The 27,025-nt window shown below is 32.7% G+C and overlaps 1 protein-coding gene across 1 annotated transcript in view; it reads left to right on the top strand.

Annotated features, from left to right (window-relative positions):
- Positions 1 to 19,055, top strand: part of LOC149085519 (putative receptor-type tyrosine-protein phosphatase mosPTP-1) — a 222,680-nt gene extending 203,625 nt beyond the window's left edge. The window contains exons 23-25 of the mRNA XM_089233576.1: positions 2,931 to 3,202; positions 4,452 to 4,587; positions 5,202 to 19,055. Of these exons, the coding sequence (XP_089089702.1) occupies positions 2,931 to 3,202; positions 4,452 to 4,587; positions 5,202 to 5,360 (567 nt within the window). The 3' untranslated portion in view covers positions 5,361 to 19,055. The remainder of the gene's footprint in view (positions 1 to 2,930; positions 3,203 to 4,451; positions 4,588 to 5,201) is intronic.
- The last annotated feature ends 7,970 nt before the right edge of the window (positions 19,056 to 27,025 follow it).

Here is a 27,025-nt window from a genome sequence, read left to right as displayed (position 1 = left end):
TTTTCAATGGGATGGATAGGATGGACCATGAACTTTTAGTACACCGCCAATCAACTGCTTTTACAAGGGGACACCTGTATCGATTGGTGAGGGACAATGCAAGGTTATGGTGTCGCAGGGAATTTTTCTCTAATAGGGTTGTTAATAAATGGAATAGCTTACCCCCGGAGGTAGTAAATTGTAACACAATTGACACGTTTAAAAAGAAATACGATAAACATGTTGGGGTAAATCGAGAAGCTATCCATTCTTAGAATAAGACAACCATAAGTATTCTTTATGGGCATTGTATGATATTTTATCATGTGTATATATTGTTTATAATTTGTGTTAATTGCATTTTTAATGGGGTTGCTGTATTTTTGAAACATATGACATCCATATTTTTATGGGCATCTTTTTATCAGCCACCTCGTTGGGCATTTTGCCTGTTGTGGCGTTGTATTTGTATTTGTATTTGTATTTGTATAACCAAGATGTCGTTATAACTGAGGTTGAGGTTTTCAAAACCTTTTTGGCAAAAAATATCAGGTACTGTGCGCATGAAGTTTTTACTCCATTATGCTTAAGGTGACCATAGTTGATCGAGAAAAATGCAGGGAATTGGGATAATAAGTACAGTACACCACTATTTCTTCCCAAAAATGTTGCTAATTGTCTGCGAAGTAGCCATTTATTATCTATAAATAACCTTTGGTAAGAAATAAAGTGGTACAGCAAGTCTGCAGTGATTTGAAATATGTTTCAAGTATAAAAAGTTAAGCATGGAAAATATGTTGAATGAATATTTATATTTACATGCATCCAAATTCAGTATAACAATTTTATAAGTTATGCAAATTACCTTCATTCCTGATTCTAATAAAAATGATTAATTAAAGTAAACTTTGTTGGTAAATTTGGGCATTTTTATAAATAAGAAAAGCTAGGAATGACAAAATTACGGGCATATCAATGAGCAAGTCTGAGCGGCAAATATGTAATGAACCTTACTTTCAGCTTTAGTTAAAATAGAAATGCAGACAAGCATTGTCTTAATGTGCTGAGCTCTAATTCTAAGAATTACTTTGAAAAACATCATAAACAGTCGAAAAAGTTTTGTTATATCCGAGGTCAATGTGTTTTCATAGATGTTATAACCAAAGTTCATTAACATTATGTTCATTATAAAAACTTGGTCAGACTGCTATTTTTGATGTTATAGCCAAAGTGTCATTACAACCAAGGTAATTATAACCAAGTTTGACTATTGTTAAACTTCATAATAAAATGTTCTCTTTTGAATAGCAATAGAATGATCAACTCCTACTCTTTACTGGGAAGTGGAAACTTTTTGATATATAAAATAAAAAAAACAAAAATCATCCATTATATGAAATCGATTGTATTCTATTCAACTTTCTCTGCATCTAATGCCTTTTGTAAATTATCAGTTTCATGATTGATTCTCTTCTATTGAATTTATTTTGCCGAGGAAATTTGTTTAATAAAACAGTTAATGTTTCATTATCAACTTTTATCCATGCTTTCGAAAGCTACAATACCACATAAAGTATGTTAATAGATTTTGTTAATGCTGATAAACTTGATGCACTTTTCATCTTTGCTGGAAGTGATTGCATCACAAGGATCTGCTAATTTGTCTTTATGTTGCAAATCACGCCTTGATTTATTGGTAGTGTGACACTAGTTTATGCTATGTGGGAAAAAAGCCAGTCTATAACATTTGAGTGAAGATGACAAGTCTCAATAAGTTTTGGGATTTATAAGAAAATATTTATAATTACTGTGAAACCTTGTTTATATGATGTTCAGAGATTGAATCAAAACATTGTATAAAATTGTAAGTCGAATAACTGAGACTTTTAAAAAATGACTAAAAAAAATGACTTCTCTGGCCCAGAGACATAAATTGCAACAATATCTTCCCAACTTGGGAAATTTCCCACCATGGACTCTCATTTTTTGGCAGTAGATGATTTGCAACCAGCAACTTGATCTTTGATTTTGTTTCTCTGGGTTATAATCGTTTTCAAAGTTGACTCGGAGATATTCAACTGTTTTGCAAGATCAACTTTCATCATTAATTTCAAATTCTTGTCTAATTCTTCCAAAATTTCCAGATTTTTTTAGAGAAAGTGCTTTTTGCTTTCTCGACATTATGAACTTCACATTAATCGCGGCCTTTACTCATGAAGGTCACAATTTGATACAGTTAGCAAAGCACCACAATGAAAGAAAATTCTACGGGAAATGATCAAAATGATCATGACAATGCATGTACCATATGTGTCTTATCAACAGATCTGTATTCTCCAATTGCTTACAATGGACTTTTTTTACCATCTGGGGATAACACTGAAAATATTGAGAGAAAAAATTCTGAAAGGACATGTAGCCATCAAAACAATTGAAACCTTTTTCTTTTGAGGCTCACTGAACCTGTGTATTCTCAGAAACTAGAACTAAACAATTCACTTAAATGTCCATTAGCCAGCTCAATGGCTATTTTTGTATACATCAGCTATCACTAAAATTTATAGCTTTTGCAGTGACAATATGCAAGAACTATTGCAGCAACACGTTTTCACTGCATATGAAAATTGTGTGCATTTGATAGATATAAATGCTGTTTTTCCAAAAGATTCGGAGTTCTAGTCAAATTGGAAACATTGAATAATTGAGGTTTTACATTGAATAAATTATTTTAACATTAAAATGTTTAGGAACTAATTGTGACTGAAGCCAAATGTTGTATAAACGTGCAAATTGTATAACTGAGTGACATATAAACAGTGTTCCACTATACAATGATGAAACTTGAAATATTTTCAGAAAAATAAATATTTTAAAACTTTACAAAACTATATAGTAAAAATTATAGATATATAGTTTTAAATTTATTTCATTAATTACTGCTGTTTCTACAGGAATATCCCTGTTTCTGGCCTCTGAAAGGCAAAGAAGAAGATCATGGCAGTTTTAAACTCAAAATGGTGGAAGAGTCATCAGTTGATAATTTTCTTACTAGGGATTTCATTATGCAAGCAACACAAGATGAATATGAAATGACTTGTCGTATGATACAGTGTCCAGGATGGCCAGATTCTTGCTCACCTTTAAACACTGTTTTTGATCTTGTTCGTATTGTTCAAGAACGGCATTTGGAGTATCAAAATGGACCTGTAATAGTTATGGACAGGTAAATTTTTTGTTAAGTAACAAAATAGTAACTTTTTAACATAGAAATCTTTGAATTATGCTTTCAAATTCTATGCTTAGTTATTTATATATGTCAGAGTGAAAAGCAGAAGACCAGTAGATCCCAGGTTCCATTGTTAAAAAAAATTGAATAAAAATTCCTCCGAGGAATTTCTAACACATTGGTGCATGGCAAAATGTGTATTTGTGCGTGGCTCTAATGTATCTATGATGTCAGAGTTATGCATGTTCTGTGTTTGAGAAGTGCTGTCATCTGTCTTTCATACTGGAAGTAGTAGATGCCACACGGTTTTTGTTTAAGGGGCCATTCAAGTATTACGTAAGCAAGTTTTAGCTATTTTTGACCCCCCCCCCACTTTGTCAGCAAAATTTCATCAGCTCTGCCCCTCTGAATCCTAACGCATATTGGTGGGATCATAGACGTACACAGGGGGGTGGCATAGAGGGCTCATACCCCCCTCTTAGAATTAAAAATTTTTTTTTTTTAATTGAAATTTCGGAAGAGAATACCCTTATATGTTATTATTTCTGTTAATTTCAATGTTATTTGAAGGCTGTGAACTCAAAATTTATTTTTAATAAATTCATTGCGACCCACCCTCTAAGCCATATAATGATAAATCGTATAAAGGCCTGTGGCCCGCTAACCAAATATGGCCCTAGGGGTTATCTGATGCTGCCTACCCTCCTCAAACCTAATTTTGTAAAAATGAACTAAGCAGCACATTTACAGATTGCTCAAGCATCCCGTGGTACTGAGCTATCAACTCTGGAAGACAAAGCAATTCAATGTGTCACACAGTGGCTTTATAAAGGACTATTGATACTTTTATCACATTGCTGAATAAGTTGTGATAATTTAATTGCAGTGATAAAAAAAACCAAAATACTTTTATGCTATAGTTTGTGCTTCCAATTGCTTGAATTTTGTTGTTTTTTCATCCACATTTCTGGTACAACTTTAACACTGCCTTAAATGAAAAACTTATTTGCTGCTGCAAAATATTTTTTAACGTTTATCTGTTGATGGTGCTTTTTACTAATATTATACTTGAAAACTTTTCTATACAATATTCCAGCTGAAAATTAATGTGCATTGCAAGTTATACAAAATTATCACAGTATGTTTGTAAAGTAGTAGTTCTAATGCTAATTCAGGAGGTATATTTATTTTACATATATGTGATTTTATATTCATACAGTTAAGCAATTTCCATCATTCTCCATAGGTATGGTGGTACTGAAGCAGCTTGTTTTTCTTGCCTTACAACTCTTAAAAAGCAGCTTGAATTTGAACAGTGTGTTGATGTGTATTTTCATGCTAAATTATACCACATGCGCCGCCCAGGAATATGGAAATCTCAGGTGCGAGATGAATCAGTTTTATATAATTAAATATTATTTGTATCGTTGCTTGAGTAAAATGGCTAGGTGTGCAACTGGTATCATTTGTATAAAGCACCATAGACTTTTCAGTTGTATGTAGTAAACTCTTGGTTTATGAACTTAATTTGTGTCGGAAGTCCATTCACATGAATCAAAATAATTTTCCCCATGGGAAATCAATGTAAAATGGATTAATTCGTACCTGGGACCCTAAAGATTTCTAATGTAAACTTTTACAACTGTACTTAAACCCCATGAGCATAATGTGAAATTAATGTAAGCAATCACATTATTCATTGTAGAAGATAAAAAAAAGAAGATGGACAAATATATCATACTAGTTTTAAACTTTGTTGATAACACTCAGTAGCATTAAAACATGTCAAGTCCTTTATTACTGTAAATATTTGTCTTAAAATATTTTTTATTAGTATTAATTTTTACACTGTCTTTCAAATATTCAGTTTGTAATGAAAATTTTTTTATTCAAATATTTCCTAATAGGTTAGGAAAGTCTGCATTTTAATTTTAATTTTTTTTTCATGGAAATTAAAATAATCTTATACATATATAAAATTTTATATTCCATATAGGATGATTACTTATTCCTATATCGAGCCCTAGAAAACATACTTACTGCTGGAGCTGATGCAGACGGACCATATGGAAATGCTACAAATGGTCATGTCAACAGCAATGGTCATGCAGTGAAATTAACTACAGCATCCAGTAAAGAATCAGCTGTTGCATGATAGGTTTTATGAATTTATCTTTCTTTAAAGCTAGTCGCAGTGTATTAAGTCATGGTCTTTAATAGGCCATGGTCTATGAATGATTTTATTTTCGAACAACCTCAGCTTACTAAAGTTGTGGTTCAGTTTTTTTATCTGTGATTAATTTTGTTTTGAGGCAGTGAATTTTTTTTACCGAGCTGATGGTGCTAGAAAACATTTTCACACCTTGTCATCAGTTATAATTTTTGGTATTTTCTTGCTTTGTGATGTCGTGAAAATAATGTGCCGAAGGGATTGAGAACTTCTCATGAACCCCAGTGAATAAAATGACTGAATTGTTGGAAATCAATTTCCAGCCTATGCACTGCCTATGTAGTTATCGTTGAAATGTTGTACGTCTTTGTATTTCATTCTCTTTTTTTATGTTCACTATATTATTTTAGTAGACCAGTGATTTGTTTTTTAAGAATTCAGTCAGTGTGATTAATGTTTTAGTAGTCATATGTTTTTTGATGTCAGCTAGTCAGTGTTTTCCTTGTTGCTTTCTGCATGCTCAATAATAGTATAAAAAGTGTGTATTCCAATTGTGATACCCTAAATACACTCAATTTGTTTGAGCAATTCCAATGTTACAGAACTACAGGGAAGACTACCATGTTGCCATACATTTGACTACCTGATGTTGCCATCATTAGAATGTTGTTGTAATGAAATTATCCTTGATGAGCAAAATAATAAAGATCACAGTTGACTTTATGAAATGTTTGAAAATTGGTTGAATTTTCAGAATTTACAATGTTGCACAAATTGGCATAATTTCCATATTATACTTGATTATATATGATCATACTTTAACATATATTTGATCCAGTGTAGAAATTTCATATTTAAGTAGTGATAAGGTTTCATATCTGTTAATTTAATATCTTCTCATTTATTCAGTGTCACTATACTAATGAAATTTTTCAAAGACACTGAGCATTTTTTTTTAAGAAAATGAAATAGCATTGTGTGAAATTGTTAATGCACACACCAAATGTACTTTCCTTTTGTGAGTTACATATAGAGTGCATATCACATTCAATAGCATTGATAGTTTTGAACTGCTTTTTTGAAGTATAACATCTTTTTATTCTGGTACTTGCGTTCCAAGAAAAATATTGCATGTATAAAAAAATGAGATTTTGCTGTCAGTCCAGTTATTTTGTATTTATCATCAAAATTTATATCCATTTTGGGTTTCACATAATTTTTTGATTCACTTTTTTTTTCTGATTTAGCCTATTTAATGATTTTTATACTTTTGTTGCATCACAAAGGGTTTTAATCAATTGAATTCTCTCTTCTACTTTTATGGATAAGATGATTTTTTTAAAGCAACTTATTGTTTGAAGTTTTTTTTATTGGCTGCTCTTTTTAATTTAATCTATTAATTTTAAAATTTTGTTAGCAATTACATTTTGATAGTATATTAAAAATTCAAGAATTGACTTGTCTTTTCATTTCCAAGAGAAAGTTATTTTGTGTACCATTTTAATAGATAATGTTGGATTTAAAAAGTATTATCAGAAGGCATGAGTCTTTCTAATGTCTAAATGGTGAGACTAGCTACTGTGCTTGAACAGAATCTTATAGAAGCATGTGGAAATGTTAGTATTATTCTTCTACTATTGCTAAAACCTGCAATTATACAGATGTACGAAATTAACTTGAATATACAGCTTAGTTCCTTAAATGTTGTTATGTACAGAATGGAGCATATTTTTTTGCCACTCTACGAAAAGTCATTATATTGCATGGTATTTCGTTTGATCTTCAAAGTTTTTCTGCACATTTGTTGCAATGAATTATACATGTACAGATTGATTGTAATTGTCCAGTATTTTTTCAAATATATTTCATTGATTAAATATATTTCATCAGTGTTCTCCTAATTTCAATATAGTAGTTTCTGAATACTTTCCATAGTTTTCATAATAATTAATTCGTTAAAACATTTTATTGTGTGTAAAGTGTGCTTAGAAAATCTTTTCCCACAAATTGTTATTATCCATGTGTTGAAGCACCTATTTCCTTACATAATATGCTGTGGTTTGTTATATTGATTCATGAGATTTACACCACTAAGTTTATATCAATTATTAATATATAGCAAAGATAAAGTATGTCTTTTATATATATTTTTTAAAACTAGGTGGTTCAGGGCTTTCTTTTTATAACTTCTTTATCTGATTGTGATTGGTTACCATGCGAAGATAAATTCCTCAAAATACTGTATTCAAAAACTTTACCATACTATGCTGGGTATATGGAAAGATATACTACTACAAATATCTATAAATATTAAATCTTTAACTTTTTGAAGTTGTTGTACCATTATTAAGATTAAAGATGGAAGTATATCTAACATAGGCTATATATATTTTCCCTATATGAATAAAAACATGACTTTTTAGTCAGTGAACTGTTGTTGAATTATTTAATCAAGGCTTCCATATACTTCAAAGTGATGAAGGCACTGGAAACCTATTAAAATACAAATTTCCAAACTCATAAAAATTACTTATAAAAATGTATTTCATAGTTTTCTTTATTGTGCATTAAGTAAACTCATGAATATACAAGATGCATAGGTAACAGGGTGTATGGTATTTTACTGGCAAACCATTAATCATTTAGAGTCATACTTCGAATTATAGTTGTATAGTTATTAAAATAAAAATGTCAACTTTTTATACAGACACCTTGTGTTCAAAAACCCAGTTAGAAAATAGTTGTCCTGTCTCTTCTGGTTCCAAAAAAAATCTTGTGTTTCTAAGTGCAATATTCATTGAGATATTTGAATTCGAAAAACAGGAAAGTTGGGGAAAAACAGTGTTAAAACGCAGGGGAAATGCTTTATCCACATTCAACGCTGTTTTTTTCCCAACTGTCTTCGATTTTAGAATTTGAATATCTCAATAAATTACGCTTAGAAACATGGAATATTTTTTGTTGGCATCAAGAAAGACAGGGCAACAACTTTGCGATTGAGTTTTTGAGCACTGGGTGTTTGTATAAAAAAATTAACATTTTTATTTTAATAAAACTAAACAAAATCCCTTGCAACATGAATGCCATATCTGAGTACTACACATTATTTGGATATTTTTCTAATTGAAAGTACACCTCTAGGATCAATAGTTCACCAATAAAATATCATGCGCCCTGTTTACCTATGCACCCTGTATGTTAAATTAGTGAACAAAAGGGATAAGACCATTAAGGGACCCAAAGTCTAAAGGTTCAGCTCAAAAATTAATACCTCTGCCAGGACCTAAATTTAGAACCAAAGAAACTATTCATTGATGCATTTAGTCTTCCAAAGTAAGAAGAGTTTTTTTCAATAAAAGTAATAAAATAGGACGAAAATAAAGTAAAATTGATAATAAAATGGTAAATATAGAATGTATAACCTATTAACCTAGTTCTCTTACACTTTTCCCATCCCAGTATATTACATATGATATTGATCTGTTTTCCATTCAACTGTAACCTTATGAAGGGAAAATTGCCACAAAATGCATTCCATGTCCATTGTGAATGTAATATGCATAACACTAGAGAGAAATTGATGTTCTATTTTTTGTGGTACATTAAGAACAAAAAATAAAAACCACCATACCAATCATTTTTCTAAATATTGCTAAGTATTTTATTCCAAGGTTGTGCAAGTATTATTGGACCATTTTATTTTTTTTCTACATTTACATATGTGAAATGTGGATTTTGTTTTATTGATGTACTTCAAAAATATGTAAATTTATTGTACCAGTATGTGTCAATTGAAGTGGTTTTTGAAAATATTACACATTCCAATTGTCTTATATGTCAACTATTCATAACTCAAAAGCAAATATTTTAAAATTACCGGGGTGTGAAAATTTTCATTATCAAATGAACTGTCTCACTTTAAAACATTTAGAAAATTTATCTACAAAATAAGGGATATAAGCATGTGATAAATCAATTAAATTTTTAAAAAATGTCAAGATTTTTTTTCTGGTTATAATTTTTCATTGTTTTTTTAGTTGATTAGGAACAGTATTTAATTTTCTATTGGGTGGTTGACTTTCATTTAGAAGCATAGACTGTGCTGTCTTTTGAAAATTGATACTGAATCAAGTTTTAACAATTTTTACTCATTCTTCCATCATTATCGTTTTATACTCTTGAGAGGACTAGATTACATATGTATATATACACACACCAGAGAGAACCTACTATTAAAAGCTAATTCCTACAAACACTTGAAGGAATCAACGGTTGAGCTCAAGCATTATAGAGCTTGAGATTATACAATGTTTACAAATGAGTTTATGTGATTTACTGTAATTGTACCATTGTGTAGAAACACTCTAATAAACCTTTACACTAAAATGCGGTTTTTTTAAAAATTTTCCTATCACACTGTTGCAAACTACAATGCTTTATAAACTGAGGTTTGCATTTCAATTTCGTATTTGAATGCAAGACCATTTCTAAAGTTTTACTTTATGTTAATTGAACTTTTCTTCAATTGCATCATTCCATGTAATTGAATTGAGCAACTCTTGTGTGCATGCATTACCAAAGCTTTTGGTGCAGAAGTGAAGTTTTCTTTTGTGAGGAATTTAGGAGGATTTTTTTTTCAAATTATCAAGAGAAGGATCATGTTTAACTTAATCAACTCCTTGCATACATGTGTATTTATGTATAAAGATATCATACACACTGATACATGAAGGTACATGATGTTGCTAATCAAAATTTTACTCAATATGAAAGTTGTTATCACAGTTCTATTACTAGCATGATTGGAATTCAGGGAAGTTATTTTTTTTATGTGTTTTAAAAATATTATATATAAGTTCCTTCTAGCTACTTTATTTTTTTCCATTAGAAATCAGGTTTATATTCAATTCTACTAATATCCGTATATATTACAGGGATTCTCAACCTTTATACTTTCATGACAGCCTTGGAGAAAGGGCACTTTGGTGGCACCCTAAAGTGCTTTTGGCACACCGATTAGGAATGACAGTGCTGTTACTCTATTTTCAATGTAATTTTATTCCTATAATATCTTACCACAATTGACGATCTCATGAAACCCTAGGGTACTGCAGGACACAAGATATCCTGTATCTCCCCATTGGGAATACTTATATACTAAGTATGTTTTATGTATGTGTTGCGAGTTCTCATTGATAAGGTTGAAAGGAAAAATAGCCCTCAGAAATTCAGACCAAGTATTTTTTCAATTTACTAATTTTGATAAGGCTAAATTACACACAGATAGACCTTTGAAATCAGATATTATTTTTTAATTATTAAGTATAAACCTTAAAATTGAACTTATAAATATCTCTAATTTGTCTGAGCTGAAAAAATAGATTAAATTTCAATAAGAATGAGAATGAGAATGTACGCATTTCTTTCTGTTAATGAACCCTCATCTAAAAATACTTAAGAGATAGATTCTGGGTAACTACGCAAAAAATGTAAGCAATTCAAGTGTGACAATAAGAATTTTGATAAATTTGTGAATATTTTTTATCAATATACTGTGTATATATATATATCAAGATTTTATTTTTCTTTTAAATAATTGTCAATAAATTCAGTATCATTAAAGATAAGTAATAATACTTTGTGTTAAACTTGTTCATAAATGTAAATCCTTTATGCAAAAATACTTTGTAAATGAGGCTATCCTCCATGCAGTTAAAAAAGTGCATTTTAAATATTTGCTTTCCACTAAACTGGTTTCTCTGTTTCATATAATAGAAATATCACTACCAGAAATATATCATTCGATAAGTAGTAGCGTAATAGCATGTTTTATATTCAAGTGACAGGATATTATTGTTCACAATTTTTTAACAATCCAAGGTTCATAATTATTAATCATGCATTCACCATAGCATGAATGTTTCCATATAATCATTTAATCTCTTAAAGTATAGGAATGAGATACCCTGTATCTTTGTAAGAAATACATTCGTGCTCTCTCCCTTCTTTTGAGACACTTTATTGGTAACACTGTAAACAAAAATTGTTTCTCTCTTTTACCTTAGCAATGATTTTTATTTTCTACTTTGCTACAGTTTGACAAGTTGAAAAAAGTATTACATACATAGGGAAAGGATAGAAAACCTGTTCCCATCTTTTTCCTTTCATTTCATATATGTCAACAAGGCTATCACTTTTTGAGATTTATCTCAGCTAGTGCAACTTCACATTGTCCAAATTTTTTGTCAAAAGCCTGTACGTGAAGGGGTAAAAACCATATGATAATAATTGAAGTTCAACAAATTATGGAATATTTTTGAAACCATGTCTGAACAAAATTCTGGGGGTGGGAAATTGTACCTCAGTCAAGCTTGCAATTTCTCTAAACATTAAAAGTGTCTTTAATGTAATCAGATCATTGGTGGAAACTTGGATAAACCAATAATAAATAATAGATGAGAGAATTGTCTAAAATTTATGGTTTATGAAGTTTTACTGACAACTGTTTTACATAAAATGGTTGAACAAATACTGAAAATTTTCTAATCGAATAGAATTAAATTCTTTGCTTAGATGTGAAGGAAATAAAACTTTTAGGTTATTATATTTGAAATCTTCCTTTGACAGTTTAATTTAAAAATGTTTTATTATTTAGGAACTTAGCCCACACAGCATAGAAGTGTTTGGGTATCCATATCTAATTGACTTTTAATTGTAGCTGTCATGTTCATAAAATTTACCCTGGTATGAAAAAAAAAAAAGATGTATTATCAAGATATATTTCATTATGATATCTTCCATAAAATTTAGGCGATATAATTATGTTCTGATATAATACTATTTTATTTGTGGTTGTGTGAAAGACTTTTTACTTATGCAGCACATGAATGTTTTATTCAGATGCTTATGCGATATGTCATTCAATGAGTGAACAACAAGAGATCTTCCTTTTTTTCCAACTGATATTTGCTAGTCATTATATATTTTCAGTTTTATTTTATATATTTGTAATTTATACGTTTTCAAACAAAACAACCTTATTCCAATTCATTGTTTTATTATTTTTACATTATTTCAATGTTTCAGAAGAGCAGTCACAACTATTGTTTGTGAAATCAAGAATTTCAGATTCTATTACTCAATTTTTTTTAAGTTGTATAAAATCTTCCATTATTAAAGAAGTTCAATTATTACAGCCATTTTCACAATTCATTTTTGGTGGTTTAATGTTATTTTTATGGATTTGAAAATCAGCTTAAAACTATGAAATTATCTTTTTAATATAAGATGGTAAAACAAAAAAAAACACAATGTTTAATTAGAGGTCAGAAACTTTTATATCTAACAGAATTCAAGGAAATATCATAAAATGGGATTAGTTCAGTGTTTCCCAAAGCTGGGATGGTATTAGCCAAACTTTCAATATAGCCTAGACTCCTATGGATTTGCTTAATGAAAGGGTCGTTGAGGACAGGTGCCAGAACTTGCGTGCAGAGGCCATTTGAGCCCCCAATAAATTTTGTGAGGGGGCTGAGCCTCCAAAAATTTATGAATATAGAATGGAACACACTATTTCATTTCTTGCATACTGGCTTGAGTCCTGTATATATGGGATGAATGATGATTCTTTCATCAAAGTAATTGGTTTTTAATGATATACTTATGATTTATAATGCAGAACTTTTCTTCAGTGATTGTTGATTTGTATTTGCATAACATTTTTTTACAATTGATAATAAGTTATATAAGTGTATTCCAATATATATATTTTCTAGCTTGAACTATAAAAACCATATTATAAAATGCACAGCTTTATTATAAAACCAATTAAATCATCTGGCATATTTATGTATAATTATAATTAAACATTGTTCTTGCATATCCCTGTGGGATTTCCCCGCTATACATTAGCAATTTAAATAAAAGATAATTTTCTACGAGACTAATCTTCATTGAACTTTGATCAGAGGTGGGCTTGGGTATTTAGCAACTCAGTGTGTGATAAATTTTTCTAAATATTTCCATAAAAAAAATTAAAATATTGAAAGAAATTACCTTTTACATGTTATTTTAAACAGTTCCTGTTAATTTAAATGGTTTTTGAAAGGTGGTAACTGAAAATTTCTCTGGAAGAAATTCCTTGTGCTCCTTCCCCAGGGTTGATCCTGCATATGCCCCTGCTATATGCATGTTCACACTTCAGAGATTCTGACAGGGCCTAGCTATAGGTCCGGCTGAAATGAACTTTATTGTTATTATTTTATTGCTGTATATACAAATTACTATATTCCCAGTTGGGAGGGGCGGTATCTTTCCCTATTTAGTCCAGCCTTGACTTCAACAGAACTTTTACTATGCACCCATTGTTATGGTAAAACACTGTTGGTCTACAACCACACTGGATTTCTTTACAATGAACTTTGAATCAAATTTTACATCAGCCATTATTAGATCATGTTTTTATTTAGCACTTATTTAACAAGTTATGTTTCAGGTCGCTGGCCACATTTAACATCTCAGAGATCTACATTTGGCATGCAGGCCACTGAATTATGTATGATTTATACCAGTCTGTTACGTACTTCAGGGTTAATATTATTAGGATGATTGCAATTAGTTTTGAATGATCAAAGACACTGCTGCTGTAGTGCTCAAGTGGTCATTGTGATGGACTCGCATTTTGAGAACGCAGGTTCAAACCCCACCCCTGCCATAGTGGCGGTTGGCTGAAGTTGGTTTTCCGTGGTTTCCAACTTCAAGGTGCAAATGTGGGCTGATCTCCCTGTTAAAAAGTCTCGCCACAGAGAGAACAGGCCTACAATGGCACAAACAATTACACTTCATTTGGAATTTCAAATATAGATGGCAGCACTAAAGATATTCAAACACAACACTATATACGCACTCAAGATTGTAAGGCACACACACACACTTACACTTCCAGCACAACTTAATCGGAATTAAATTACCCATGGCAATAGACTGGAGTTATGCTCGGACTGAAAGAAAAGAAAAAGAAAGCAAGATTATAAAGAGACACTTGTGCCAAAACCATGACTCGGAAAATGGACCTGGTTTGCTTTCAGCTAATAGCATCAATTACTATCACTGCTCAAACTGCCTTTAAAATTAGCTGTCTTACTATATGTTGAAGTATACAGTGAAACTCCTATATAACAATACTCAAGGGACTAGCGAAAAACATCATTATAAAGGAGTTATCATTAGGGCTAGGATTTTTAAGACCTAAAATCACATCATCATTACAGATTGGTTAAAAGACCTGAAATTCTGGTTTTTTAACCAATTCCTAGCAACATTGTATTTTTAGGTCATAAAAATCCTAGACCTAGTTATCACTAAAGATTGAATATATTAACACAATGAAAAGCGTAACTTCACCAGAGAGTAATATCATTGTATAAGCTATTATCATTACAGAGGGTATTGTTATATAGGATTTTCACTGTACAGTGATGCCTGAGCTAATGAATGATTCTGCTTACGAATTTTTTGTCTAAGAAAGATTTCTTTCATAATTTTTCTGTTTCTGATAATGAACATTTTCCCTGATATGAATGCATGTGCTAATATAAAACAGTCACATCATGAGCTGAATTTTACCATAGATTGTTATCAGAATTACTGTAACTTGAATCCGATTAACTCATGTCCACCTTGAAATCTTTTCAAAGAGGTACCTTCACTTCTCTTTCTGAAAGTTTTGAACCATTTCATGAAAAATAAAAAGATTCCTACAAACTTATCTGGGTACTAAAGTTGTCTTGTCTCTGCCAGGACTGGAGCCCCAGCCCTCTTGCATACTGGGCAAGCATGCTACCATCTACACTGCTTGGGATACGACCTTTATTTTATGCACTGTGGTGTGAGGTGCTGAAGTAAAGGCATTAGTAGCTTCTCTTGACTTCAGGAAATGGCCCCCAGGTGGGACGGTAGAAAGATAGGCGAGTTTTTTTTTCAGTCTAAAGATATCAAGGAAACAGATATTTTCTGGATATTATGCTGAGGTGAACTTGGAATGCAAGATGGCCTGAGTTTGAGTCCCAGCAAAGACGATGACTTTTCTTTCCAAGTTCAATTCAGCATAATATCCAGAAAATATGTGTTTCCTTAATATCTTGGGCTGAGAAAAATGTCATCTATCTCTCCCTTATCTGGGTACTGTCAACACCAGCTTTTTAGTATACTGAAGCTAGTGTTGGTTGTGTGTGTGTACATTAGTGTAAAATAAAAAGATCTTTAATATCTCTTATCTTCCTGTAAATTCTCATTTATCCAATTTTGAAGCTGTTCACTTTAGCCTGTAGTCAGTTTTTGTTTTTTTTATAGCATGTGTTTTAAAAAATTATCTTTAAATTTTGTGTAGAACCTGGAACGAATCAAACATTTTACCATAGACATCTGTGGGAAATCATGTCTCGGCTTTAGAAGATTTTTGTTAACAAACGTGATTCGGAAACAAATCATCTTCGTTAGCCAAGGTACCACTGTATAAGAAATTAATAATCAAGGAAGATAATTTTAAATATTAATTTGCTCCCATGGGATAAAAAGCAATTGAAAAACATTAAATACATGAAATACTGATGAGGAAATGTGAGGAAAAAAACTTTATACCTCACATTAGTATTACCATGCTAAACCAAATTTTAACACGAAACAACAATTTTTTTTCTAGTATTAGCTTGCAAATAACTATTCAAAGTTGTTGGTTGCCTGTGAAAGCAGTTTGTTCCTGAAATTTTAATTTTTTAATATATTTACACTTTCATTAAAAAAATTATTAAATGAAAGTAATATTTATATGAAAAAATATAAAAATTGAATTTAATATTTTAATTACTTTGAATTTTATATTATCAAGTTTAAAATATAAACTAGAGTATTCTTTAAATCATGAAAACATTACAGCTAAAATATATCATTTCTTAACATGTTGCAAGTGGGATCTAAGATCTCGGTCCAACCACATCTGACTGGAATTTAAAACTGATTCTTCAGCTGCACCAAGTTGCAGAGTGTGGAATTCTTTTTTTGTCACATTTTTAAAATAGGGTAAAAGAAATGGTGTTCAAATTTGATGTTTTTTCTTTCTTTCCCCTTTGCCTGCTGATGAGAGAGGGAGCCAACAAAAAAATGCAAAAAGAGCGGCAGCGTTGAGCCTAAAAGAAAAGATAAAATACTTTCGCTATTACTGTTGCAAATCCCTGGCATAGGAAGTGTTAATGTACTTAATAAGAAAAAATATAATTTCAATATACTTTATTCTTCTGCATTAGCCAGCATTCCAGGAAACATCAAGGGTGACCATCATGATGGGGAATTCAAGTTACAGATTCTGGAAAATTCTTAAATTACTGCACTTTGAAAATTGTTTGAATTACCTGATTAGAACCTTTTCTGTGTTCTCTGCATTCTAGGTTCTTCTGTGTTTTATGAGCACAAATTTTCCATTTACCTCATCTAAGCTACGAGAGTGAATATGCTTAGTATCTGACATTTGTAATAAACCAAAATTAATGGTAGCTATAAAGTAAACATGAGATTTGAGCTATCTATGCTAGAGATAGCTCAAATTTCATGTTTGCTCAGCTAACATTATTCTTGGTTTATTGCAAATGTCGGATAATAAGCAGGGCCGTCTTAGGAGCATCATGGTTTTTCTGAGGTCCTACCTGGTAAGTTCTAGAAAATTTCAAGCAGATATAATTTTTTATGAGGTCCCAATCCATGCATTAAGACAGCACTGATAATAATCATATTCACTCTTGTAGATTAGATGAACTAAATCGAAAATATGGTATACTGCAAAGTATTTTTGCATTATTTGATTAAATGTTTAAGATTTGAATAAGCAGAGCAAAAAATTTAAGAATATTAAGTATTGAAAAACAATTTTCTGATACAAAAGTGACAGCATATTTCTTCAATCTTCTGAATATGTAAAAAAGAGTGCAAAACACAGTACTGTATTTGTGTTTTGTATTATGCTAGTGAGCATAGGCATACGCAGAATTTTTTTTGTCAAGGTAGGGGTTTGTTTTTTTTTTCTTCTGAAGGTGGGGGGGTTACGTTTTTTCCTGTAAAATAACACTAATCTAGGCTTGGGGGGGTTAGAACCCCAAACCTCCCTTTGCTTACGCCATTGCTGGCTGGTGATAATCAGGTTAGAGCAATAAATAAATGCTCAATTTTCACTATCAAATTTTTGTACAAAATATGTTTGCTTCAGTGAAAACTATCATTTTATTCACGTTTGCATATTCATTCAGCATGTACTATAAACTGATATGTATCTTGAATATATCAGATGATCCTTGTTGAACCTTGGTTTTCCCGGCATGTCTGAAAATGTACCAGACCCCCACATTCAAAAAGCTGGTGTCCTCCAATTTTTAGGGCATGCCAGCAAGTGTGGTATATACAGGGTGGTGACCTTTTTTAATCTTAATGCAACCGTCATGTCATAAACTGTTCCCCAATGAGGTATGGTTCCAATTAAAAAACTGCTCAAAGTGAGTTCAAAAATCATCCTGTACCAGTTTTGAGAGTGAAAATACAGTGTCACAAAATAAGAAAAATAAACTTATTATACAGACACCCTGTCCTAAAAACCCAATTAGAAACTTGTCCTGTTTCTCCTGAGGCCAACAAGACAAGTTTCACTTTTTTAAGCACAATATTCGTTGAGCTATTTGAATTCAAAAATCGGAGAAATGTTGGGCTAAACAGCATAAACTAACGAGACAGTGCTTCTTTCCCTCATTTATGCTGCTCTTTTGGGACTTTTCTGCAATTTTTGAATTTAAATATCTCAGCGAATATTGTCCTTAGAAACATGGAATTTCTTTTGTTGGCCTTAGGAGACAGGGCAACAACTTTCTAATTGGGATTTTTTAGGAGTTTATTTTGTTACATGCTGTATTTGTTTTAAAATTGGTTGAGGGTGATTTCTGAATATACTTTGAGCATTTTTTAAAATTGAAACTATACCTCTACAATGAACGGTGATGTGATAAAGGCCACTTTAGGACATATGGATAACCCTGTGTAGTGAAAATTATATACAATAATGTGTAATTGCTTATATAACGATATTACTCTCTAGTCACGATGTATTTTTCATAGTTTTAATATATTCCATCTATAATGATAAATACTTTATAATGGTACATTTCCTCAGTCTTTCAGCGTTTACACTAGTTTAGGTTATAACCAACATGTGAAAGCATCACATTCTGCATCGTTAACATATAGCATTGAAATAAACATTTGAAATGATAAAATATAATATATATAGTAAAACTTTGTATACGAGAGTCTCTGTTTGTGAGTATTTCACAAGACATGCTCAGCAATGACCAAAATTTGATAAATTTTTGACTTCATAGGCGAGATATTTCTTGCAATACAAGTTGTACATATTCATAATCTCATGAGGACTAATCTACAGTATTACTAGTACAGGCTTTGCATATTTGTGTTGTCTGTCAAGATTCACCATTATCACATCAGTTCTCTTCCTCTAACTGTGAACAAAGACACATTCAGGAGTTCAGAGGTTGAGCCCAGGCAGTTTTTGGGGCCTTTTTTTAAATTTTAATGAAAGATCAAATTAAAAGAAAAATATTGTGTGTGTGTGTGTGTATATATATATATATATATATATATATATATATATGAATTAATAAAACACTTCTAGTTTAGGATCCCCTGTTTGAAATGGGCACATTTGTTAAGGCAAACTGTCTATGGAAGTGACATTTATAGCACAAGCCCATGAAAGACACTTTCATCTCTTGTTGTGCGATGATGCAAGCTCTTATATCATTGAGAAAAACTTGTGCCTCCAATACAAAATATAAAGTAAAATGAAATAAATTAACCTGCAACTTTATCTTTGAATAAACTTGTGGTTGCTGTGGGGAGACTATTGTGGAATAAAATCATTTGAGATTCCATCATTTTTATGGGAAGTTTGTTTTGATATATGAGTATTTTTTGCATTACAAGCCCGTTCATGGAATGAATCTTGTTCGCAAATTGAAGTTCTACTATATATTGTAAATTTATATATTAATTTTCTTTTGTATACAAGCAAAGAACTTGATTTTTTCTATCATATTTTATCAAAAAGTCAAGATCATCTAGACATTTGTACAAATTTACTCTTCAACATAATTATTTTAAAGCATTTATTTTTTGAATAAATCAGAAAGACATCGACAAACCAGACACTCCCTGCTTCACATCTGATAGAGATACCAAGGCCATCTGAAGGACGACAAAGCTTCTATCTAGAGCAGTGTCCCAAACTCATTTGTTCTCACCTCTCTCTCCCCTCCAGAAATTTTTTTTCTTGGCAACACCTTCCCATCTTAAGTCAAACCACAAAGGATATTGCACCTGAAGGGAAACACTGATCTAGAGCTATGTGGCTCTTTTCTATCCTTTGAATTCTTTTCTTTTTTTTTTCATCTATTGGTAAGTATTGAAGGAAGAATATCTACACGTGTGGACAAATTTGTTTAAATTCAACCCAATAGTAAAAAAAAAATTTCAATATTGGTTTCAGGGAACTTGTTTAATCTCAAAAAGAGAGGAAATATATTTACAACCCAATTGTTTGATTTTAAGTTGTATCAGATCAAAGAAAGTTGGTTTGGCTGTGAATTTTGTTTTACAGTATTACTTTTACTACATTTGTGTGTAATTTCGTCTCTACTATTTGAAAAATTGAGTCATTTGAAATCTGAGTTTTTTGTTTTGTTTTCTAAGGTTTTGCATATTGATTTTATGTGTCTGTATTGAGTTATATCGGTGATATGATTCAGTGCTAATGTGTGTGTGAGAAATTGTGATGGTGAAATGTGGATCAAAATATCAGTGCCACAGTAGCAGTGGGATAGGTGCTATTTGTAGAATTCATTAGGATATGTAAATTTGTGCAATTGTATTTGTCGTTCATTCATTTTATGTCTCAAACGTTAGGTCTTTTAGGATGTCCCTGAAAGTTTGTTATATATTTTTGTAGCTTTAATTCATATTCATTCAAGCTTTTAGTTTGTTTTGTTGTTGATTTTTGTCCTGTTTATGAAAATAGATAGCTGTACAGTATTATGATTAGTAGCAAATATTGCTCAAGGATAAATAATTTTTGTGAAAAATAAATATATCCAACTACTATTATGTTCATTTTCTATTTTTTCCATGTCTTACAAAGTTTGCATATGGTATAGAAAGTTGGGATTTTTCGTTTTGAGGGTGGTAGGAGAAGATGTAAAGATCGTGAAATGAGGATCAATTCAAATATTTGCTAATGATATATACAGTACAATCTTGAAATGATCAATTTGTAAAATCAGATACTGAAATATTAAGGGCATCATAGTTTTCATAATTTATAAGCTGCTGGTGGTTTAACCAGCTTTGAGGGTAATAATAATTATTTTTTTCCACAAAGTCTGGGTTGACACAAAATTTCTATTAACATTCATATTAAACATTATTATTTCAAAAAAAGCTCTCTTATCTATATATACACATATATAAAGGCATGTCCTGACTGATTCACTGATTCATCGCTGCCGAGCCGAAACTGATTAAGTTATAAATATAAAATTTGGTCAGTAGTTTCATTTTATGCAGTAAAGACCCACTAAGAAAGGGTTTTTCAAAATTTTTGACCCAAGGGAATTCAAAGGTTTTATAGAGAAATCACGCAGAGCTAAAATTGTTGAAGTGAAAAATATGAGATTTGGTCAGTATTTTTATTTCATGACGTAAAAACTAGCTAAAAAGGGTTTTTTTTCCGAAACTTTTACCCTTGGGTGGGGGGTTCAAAGGCTATATATAGAAATCACGCCAAGACGAAACCGCTGAAGTGAAAACTATGAAATTTGGTCAGTATTTTAATTTTGTAATGTAGAGACTCGCCAAAAAGGGATTTTTCAAAATTCAATCCCTAAGCAGGGTTCAAAAGTTATATGGAGCAATCATTGCTGAAGCTATGAATATAAAATTTAGTCATTATTTTATTTTAAGACTTTCTAAGAAAGGACTTTTCGAATTTCAACCTCTAAGGAGGTCATAAGGTGGTTCAAAGGTTATATGGAGCAATCACGGCACTGCGCTGAAGCTATATATATGAAATTTGGTTAGTATTATATTTTATAATGTAGACGCCCACTGTCTCTTTAAGACAGGATTTCTGAAAATTCAACCCCCAAGGGATCATGATAGTTTCAAATGTATGAGGAATCATCGGCGAGGAATTTCCAGACTTCCAAATCCACGCGAGCGAAGCCGTGGATAACAGCTAGTTCATACATATGCAGTGTTAGTACTGCAATATGCCAAAATGAACAAAGTTACAGTAAAGACTATTCTATGCTTTTTTTCCCCTCAGAAAATAGTGCCAATTTTTTCGTAAAAATGAAACATAATTTTGAATTACCTGAGACCTTGCAAAATATCAAAAATGGATGCCCACATGACCAGTTAGAGAAGCATGGGTACGTGTAGAACCATTTGAACACATGGTAATAAAATCAGGTACAATCATTATTTTCAGTAGGCAACGCCGTAACTAGTCATTCCTATGCCCTGTGCAAGAATTTGTATTTAGACCCCTTCTGGCCAATTATTAGGCTTTAGACCTAGACCCCTTTCCCAGGGCCGTCTTAAGAGCATCGTGGGCACCCGGGCCAAATGATTTTTCTGAGGCCCCACCAGGCAAATTTTCGAGCAAATCAACCTGATCCCATTTTCGTGAGGTACCCGGGTGGGCCCATGCCTTAAGACGGCACTGCCCCTTCCAAGTGGTCCCTGTGCGAGTGTACCTGCCTACTTATGGCACTGTCAGTAGCTATATAAATGGGTAGGCAGGTACTTACCATATTGGATAAAGAAGGACCATCACATTACCCGTGGGTGATGTTAAGACAGCCTTAGCAAAAAGCTGGTTGAAAGTGAAGTAGAGGTACTTTTAATGCAACTTTGAGGCCTTAGTTACATTACCCCTTCTCTTTCGCATGCCTCTGCTGCTGCTGATAGAATACTAAATCAAAAACAGGATAGCAGTTAAGAATCAGTATAACCCAGGGTCGTATTAAGAGCATCATAGGCCAACGGGCCAAGTGATTTTTCTGCAGCCCTACCTTTTAAATTCTCGAAAAATTCAACTACCCGTTTTTCTGAAGCCCCTCTTCTCTTGAGGTGCCCGGGTGGGCCCATGCGTTAAGACGGCACTGGCATAACCATTCCCAAATTCATCCTAATAAAGCTCCTACAGAGGTATTTCTATACAGAAGCTCGAATCCAGGACCATCATGAGCCCCCGAACTAAGTGATTTTTCTGAAGCCCTACATGGCAAATTCTTGAAAATTTCAACCAGTTCCTATTTTAGTGAGGCTTCCCTGTTCTCTTGTGACCCCTAGGCCACCAATATATTTCTTGAGTTTTGGGCAGCTTAGGTATTTTAACTGTTACACTCAGTGTGCTCAAGAGTTAGTATTGCTAGTATAATGGAAATGAGGCATCTGTAGGAAAACACCAAAATCTGAATTTTTAGTTTCGTAATCGATATTTATTTTCATCAGCATGGAATATTTCAGCTGTGTTGCGTGCCAAATAGTATGTGAAAAAAGTATACTAAGTTTATCAGTACAGAGCAACTAAAATATTTTTTTTTCGGAAGTTTTTTTTACTAGTGAAAAATTGATCCTAGAGGCATACTTCCAATTAGAAAAGCTTACTTCCAAATAACGTGTATAGTACTCATGTCATTCATGTTTCAGTGGGTTTTATAGTTATTAAAATACATTTTTGTTATACAGTCCCCATATGGCCAAAAACTCGATTAGGAAGTTGTTGCCCTGACTGTCCCGTTGTCAAAAAAAAAAAAAAAATTCCACGTTACTAAGTGCATTATTTGCTGAAATATTCAAATTCGAAAAAAGGAGGAAAATTATGAAAAAACATTAAAAATGTGGGTAACAATCATCATCGGTAACGGAAAAAATCATCTCAGGATTTTAGTGCTATAACGAGTTCAACATCATATCGAATCGCGGTTTAAAACGTAAAGCCTAGGAATCATGGGCGGAGATAGGAAACGGGGGGGGGGGGGGGCCAGCGTCAAAGGTGGAGTCAACTGATCTAATGTATATATATATCAATTGACACATCATCATCTTGCCCCCCCCCCCCCAGACTTCCAAGTCTATCTCCGCCTATGCTAGGAATGGAAGATTTGTTCACTGAAAATTTCTGACGCTAAGTGGGTTCGGCCAATACCTGCTCTAGAAGGTGTTGGTTTGGCGCGACATTAGGGAGAGCCATAACGGAGTTAGACTGTACTTTTGATGGACAAAACAACTAATTAGAACCTGCTAGCAATACTGGCACCAGTCATTAAAAAACAAGATACTTTCGTGCGAATGGCTATTTCCCCCCACGAGAGGCTTACGATGGCATATTTCTGCGCGATCCCCACATCCTATTTATTTATACAATATTGTTGGCCCTGGGGCCTATACAAGATGATGCGATTGAAAATGACAAAGATATCGTTTGATATTGGATAAAAAACTAGTAATAGAGTGGGAATTCGACAATAGAGCTTGGGAGTTTGTTCCATTCACCAATGGTATGAGGAAAGAAGCTGTATTTGAAGCAGTCAGTGGAAGCAAAAAAGGTTTTATTTTAAGGGAATGGTGTTGAGTTTTCAAGAGATGTAGGATGGTTTGGCGAATGTACCTATGTTGAACTGACCATGGAAAATTTTATATAACAATGTTAATCGAGAAATGAGACGAAGAGTAGAGAGAGGAGATGAAGTTCGTTTTTGAGTTCAGACACGGAAACGAAAGATGACCAGCAGTCGTGAGCAAATCGGGTAGATTTATTTTGGATTGATTCGAGTTTGTCTATATTACTCTAGGTGTAGGGATCCCAGATTTCAGCGGCTTTTGAAAGAATGGGGTAGATATAAGTTTGGTAACAGCGTAGTCTGATATCCCGAGCGGAGTGTTTAAGGTTGCGACGGAGGAAGAAAAGTTTGTTAAGACAACTTCTAGTAAACGTAGTCAACATGTTTGTTCCAATCATAGACTAAAGATATAATATTTTAATTTATACAAAAATTGCCACGTTTTCAAGACAAATAAATTCAATTGGTCGACGCGTTTCGGCTCTTCAATGGAGAGCCGTCATTAGGACCTCGTGGTCAGAATTCACACGAATGAGTCGTGGAGGGGTGATGTTTACGTCTGGTCGTCCGAAGAGTTCGCCTTTGTATTTGCTGCGTCCGAGTGGTCTTTGGATGCGAATTGGGGAGCCATCTGTTGCAAAGTGTTGAAAGTTTTTTCACGACTGAGGTTAATAAAGCCTGTCCAAGCTGACGAAATGGGTGGCGTGTTTCTTCCATCATTAACGAGGAAATTCTGGCATGTTCTGATGAAGTATCCCTCGAGAAAATTCAATTCAGAATTGTGTGTTGCTTTTTTAAAAACAAACGCTTTATTAAAAATCAAAATAATGTGAATGTTGCCAACAGTGTTGGGCAATAGCCGAATTATCCGTCCGTCCCTTCTCAACATGCTTTCGGTGTTCGAGAACTCGAATATTTAGATTTCTTCTATAGTCCGTTTCAGGTTAACTTTGCAGTGAAGGGGAAGCTACGAGGGAACCGCATCACTCGTTGCTATGGGAACGAAAGCCTCTTAACCAATGTATCGATGCGCGGCCTCGGTAAGGTATGGCCGATTCTCGCCAATCTCACTGAGAAAAATATTTTTTACGTGTAACGTAATTGCACAGTTAAATTAGTAATAATTATAGAATTGAAAGAAAACCATTGCCGATACTTTCAGAAAATTAAAGTGAGATTTTTGAAATCATTTGTTTTGTTTTTTGATTAGAAAGTGTTTTAAAATTCAGAAAAAATAATTATCTTCTATCAGCGTGTCACTTACTCTTCATTGATGTGCCGTAAGTAACACTAAAAATTTCAAAAAACAGACATATGTTTCTGCAATGTTTCCCTTCCCTCATTTTTTTACAAAAAAAAAAAATCCAAACAATATTATGAAAGCAACGTATAATTTTAAAATACTGTATATTAACCATGGCTCTCAAAAACTTGGGGATTTTTAATTTTTTCTTCAATTTAAATGGAAAAAATTAATATTAAATAAAATTGAGAAGAAGCAGTTTAACTCGGTTTTCACGTGTAAATGCAGGAATAGCACCAAATAATAATAATGATACGGAAAAGTTTAGAATTTTTCTACTCACTTTTCTCGCCGAAATTTCCGTCGCTTGACCTCCCCCCTTCCCCGAACGGTATACGTCGATTCCACTTGTTTACACGACAGTTTTTGTCTTTTGTTACGGTTGATGTGCGGCTGCTCATGGTTATTACGAATGATTCTTATCGAGTTTTGTTTACAGCGAGTATTCAAAAACCAAAAATATAGTATTTAGGAATGGAAGAGTAGAGAACTTTAGCGTGTCTATCTCTGGTGAAAATAAAGACACAACTGTCACATAAAAGATGAAAGCCCAGACCACTGTGGATCCCCCCCGCTCTCATTTATTTTATCTGAAGAGACACTAAAGGCAAGGGGCATCGGGAGAAACAGGTGGGTGGAAGATCGCGTCCGTTCGTGTGAGTGGAAGTCGCGACTCTGTCACCACTCTCCGTGATCGGAAACTAAAACTATCCCATAAACATGGCAAAAAATAAATAATTAAAAAAAAAGGAAAACCTAACCAAAACTTCTGCACCCATAAACAGCCTCTCACAATAGTATCGGCACTCTCGTGGAAGAGAAACACTTCCAGTAATCTATGAGTGAATATCTGAACTCACTGAAGCCTATTTTTGGGAGAAAATAAAACTGATTGAATATTGGTTTTTATGTAAGCCTATAACTGCATGTAAAACAATGAAAAATTGTATCGTTATAGAAAATTCAACCAAATAACGAAAAAATATATATATTACAGTATACAATTGTGTAACGGAAAAAACACGGCAGTGATATTGGCGGGGAAAATTTCTAGGATATCGCGCCAGAGTGTCGTTGCCGTTGCTATGGATTTTTGATAATGGTAACCATTATTTTTTACAATTTAAAAATTTTAAACAAGTAAACATCGGTTCAAAACGATGTTTTTTCAGTATTTTTTCAAAATCATAGAAAAAATCGAAATATTCTGTATAAAGGTTTATCTTAAACCTCCGATATATGAGACCTATATTTTGCGGCGAAGGAATACACTCTCTACCTTTCTCTTCACTGCAAAGTTAACCTGAAACAGACTATAGTTTGGCCAATATATCCATTTTCGCAATTCTTGCATGGGATGAAGTAGATACCAGATTCTTTGGAGGGTGAGATAGGATCTTTCAGATGGGAAAAGGTGAGTATATTTGTTGGCTGGAATATTGTATGGAAGTCAAATTTCGAGTTCTCGAACACCGAAAGCATGTTGAGAAGGGACGGACGGATAATTCGGCTATTCACTTCTTCGTGTATTAAGGAGTTCTAGTTCCAACGTAGGTCGGCTGAGATTACGACACCGAGGTATTTGATTTGAGAAACGGGATAACATTGAATTA

This window comes from Pholcus phalangioides, unplaced genomic scaffold, assembly GCF_987345545.1.
Source record: "Pholcus phalangioides strain wild (caught in Gottingen) unplaced genomic scaffold, Ppha-v1.0 ptg000007l_1, whole genome shotgun sequence".
NCBI classification, from domain to species: domain Eukaryota; kingdom Metazoa; phylum Arthropoda; class Arachnida; order Araneae; family Pholcidae; genus Pholcus; species Pholcus phalangioides.
This window is presented reverse-complemented; position numbering and strand designations above follow the sequence as displayed.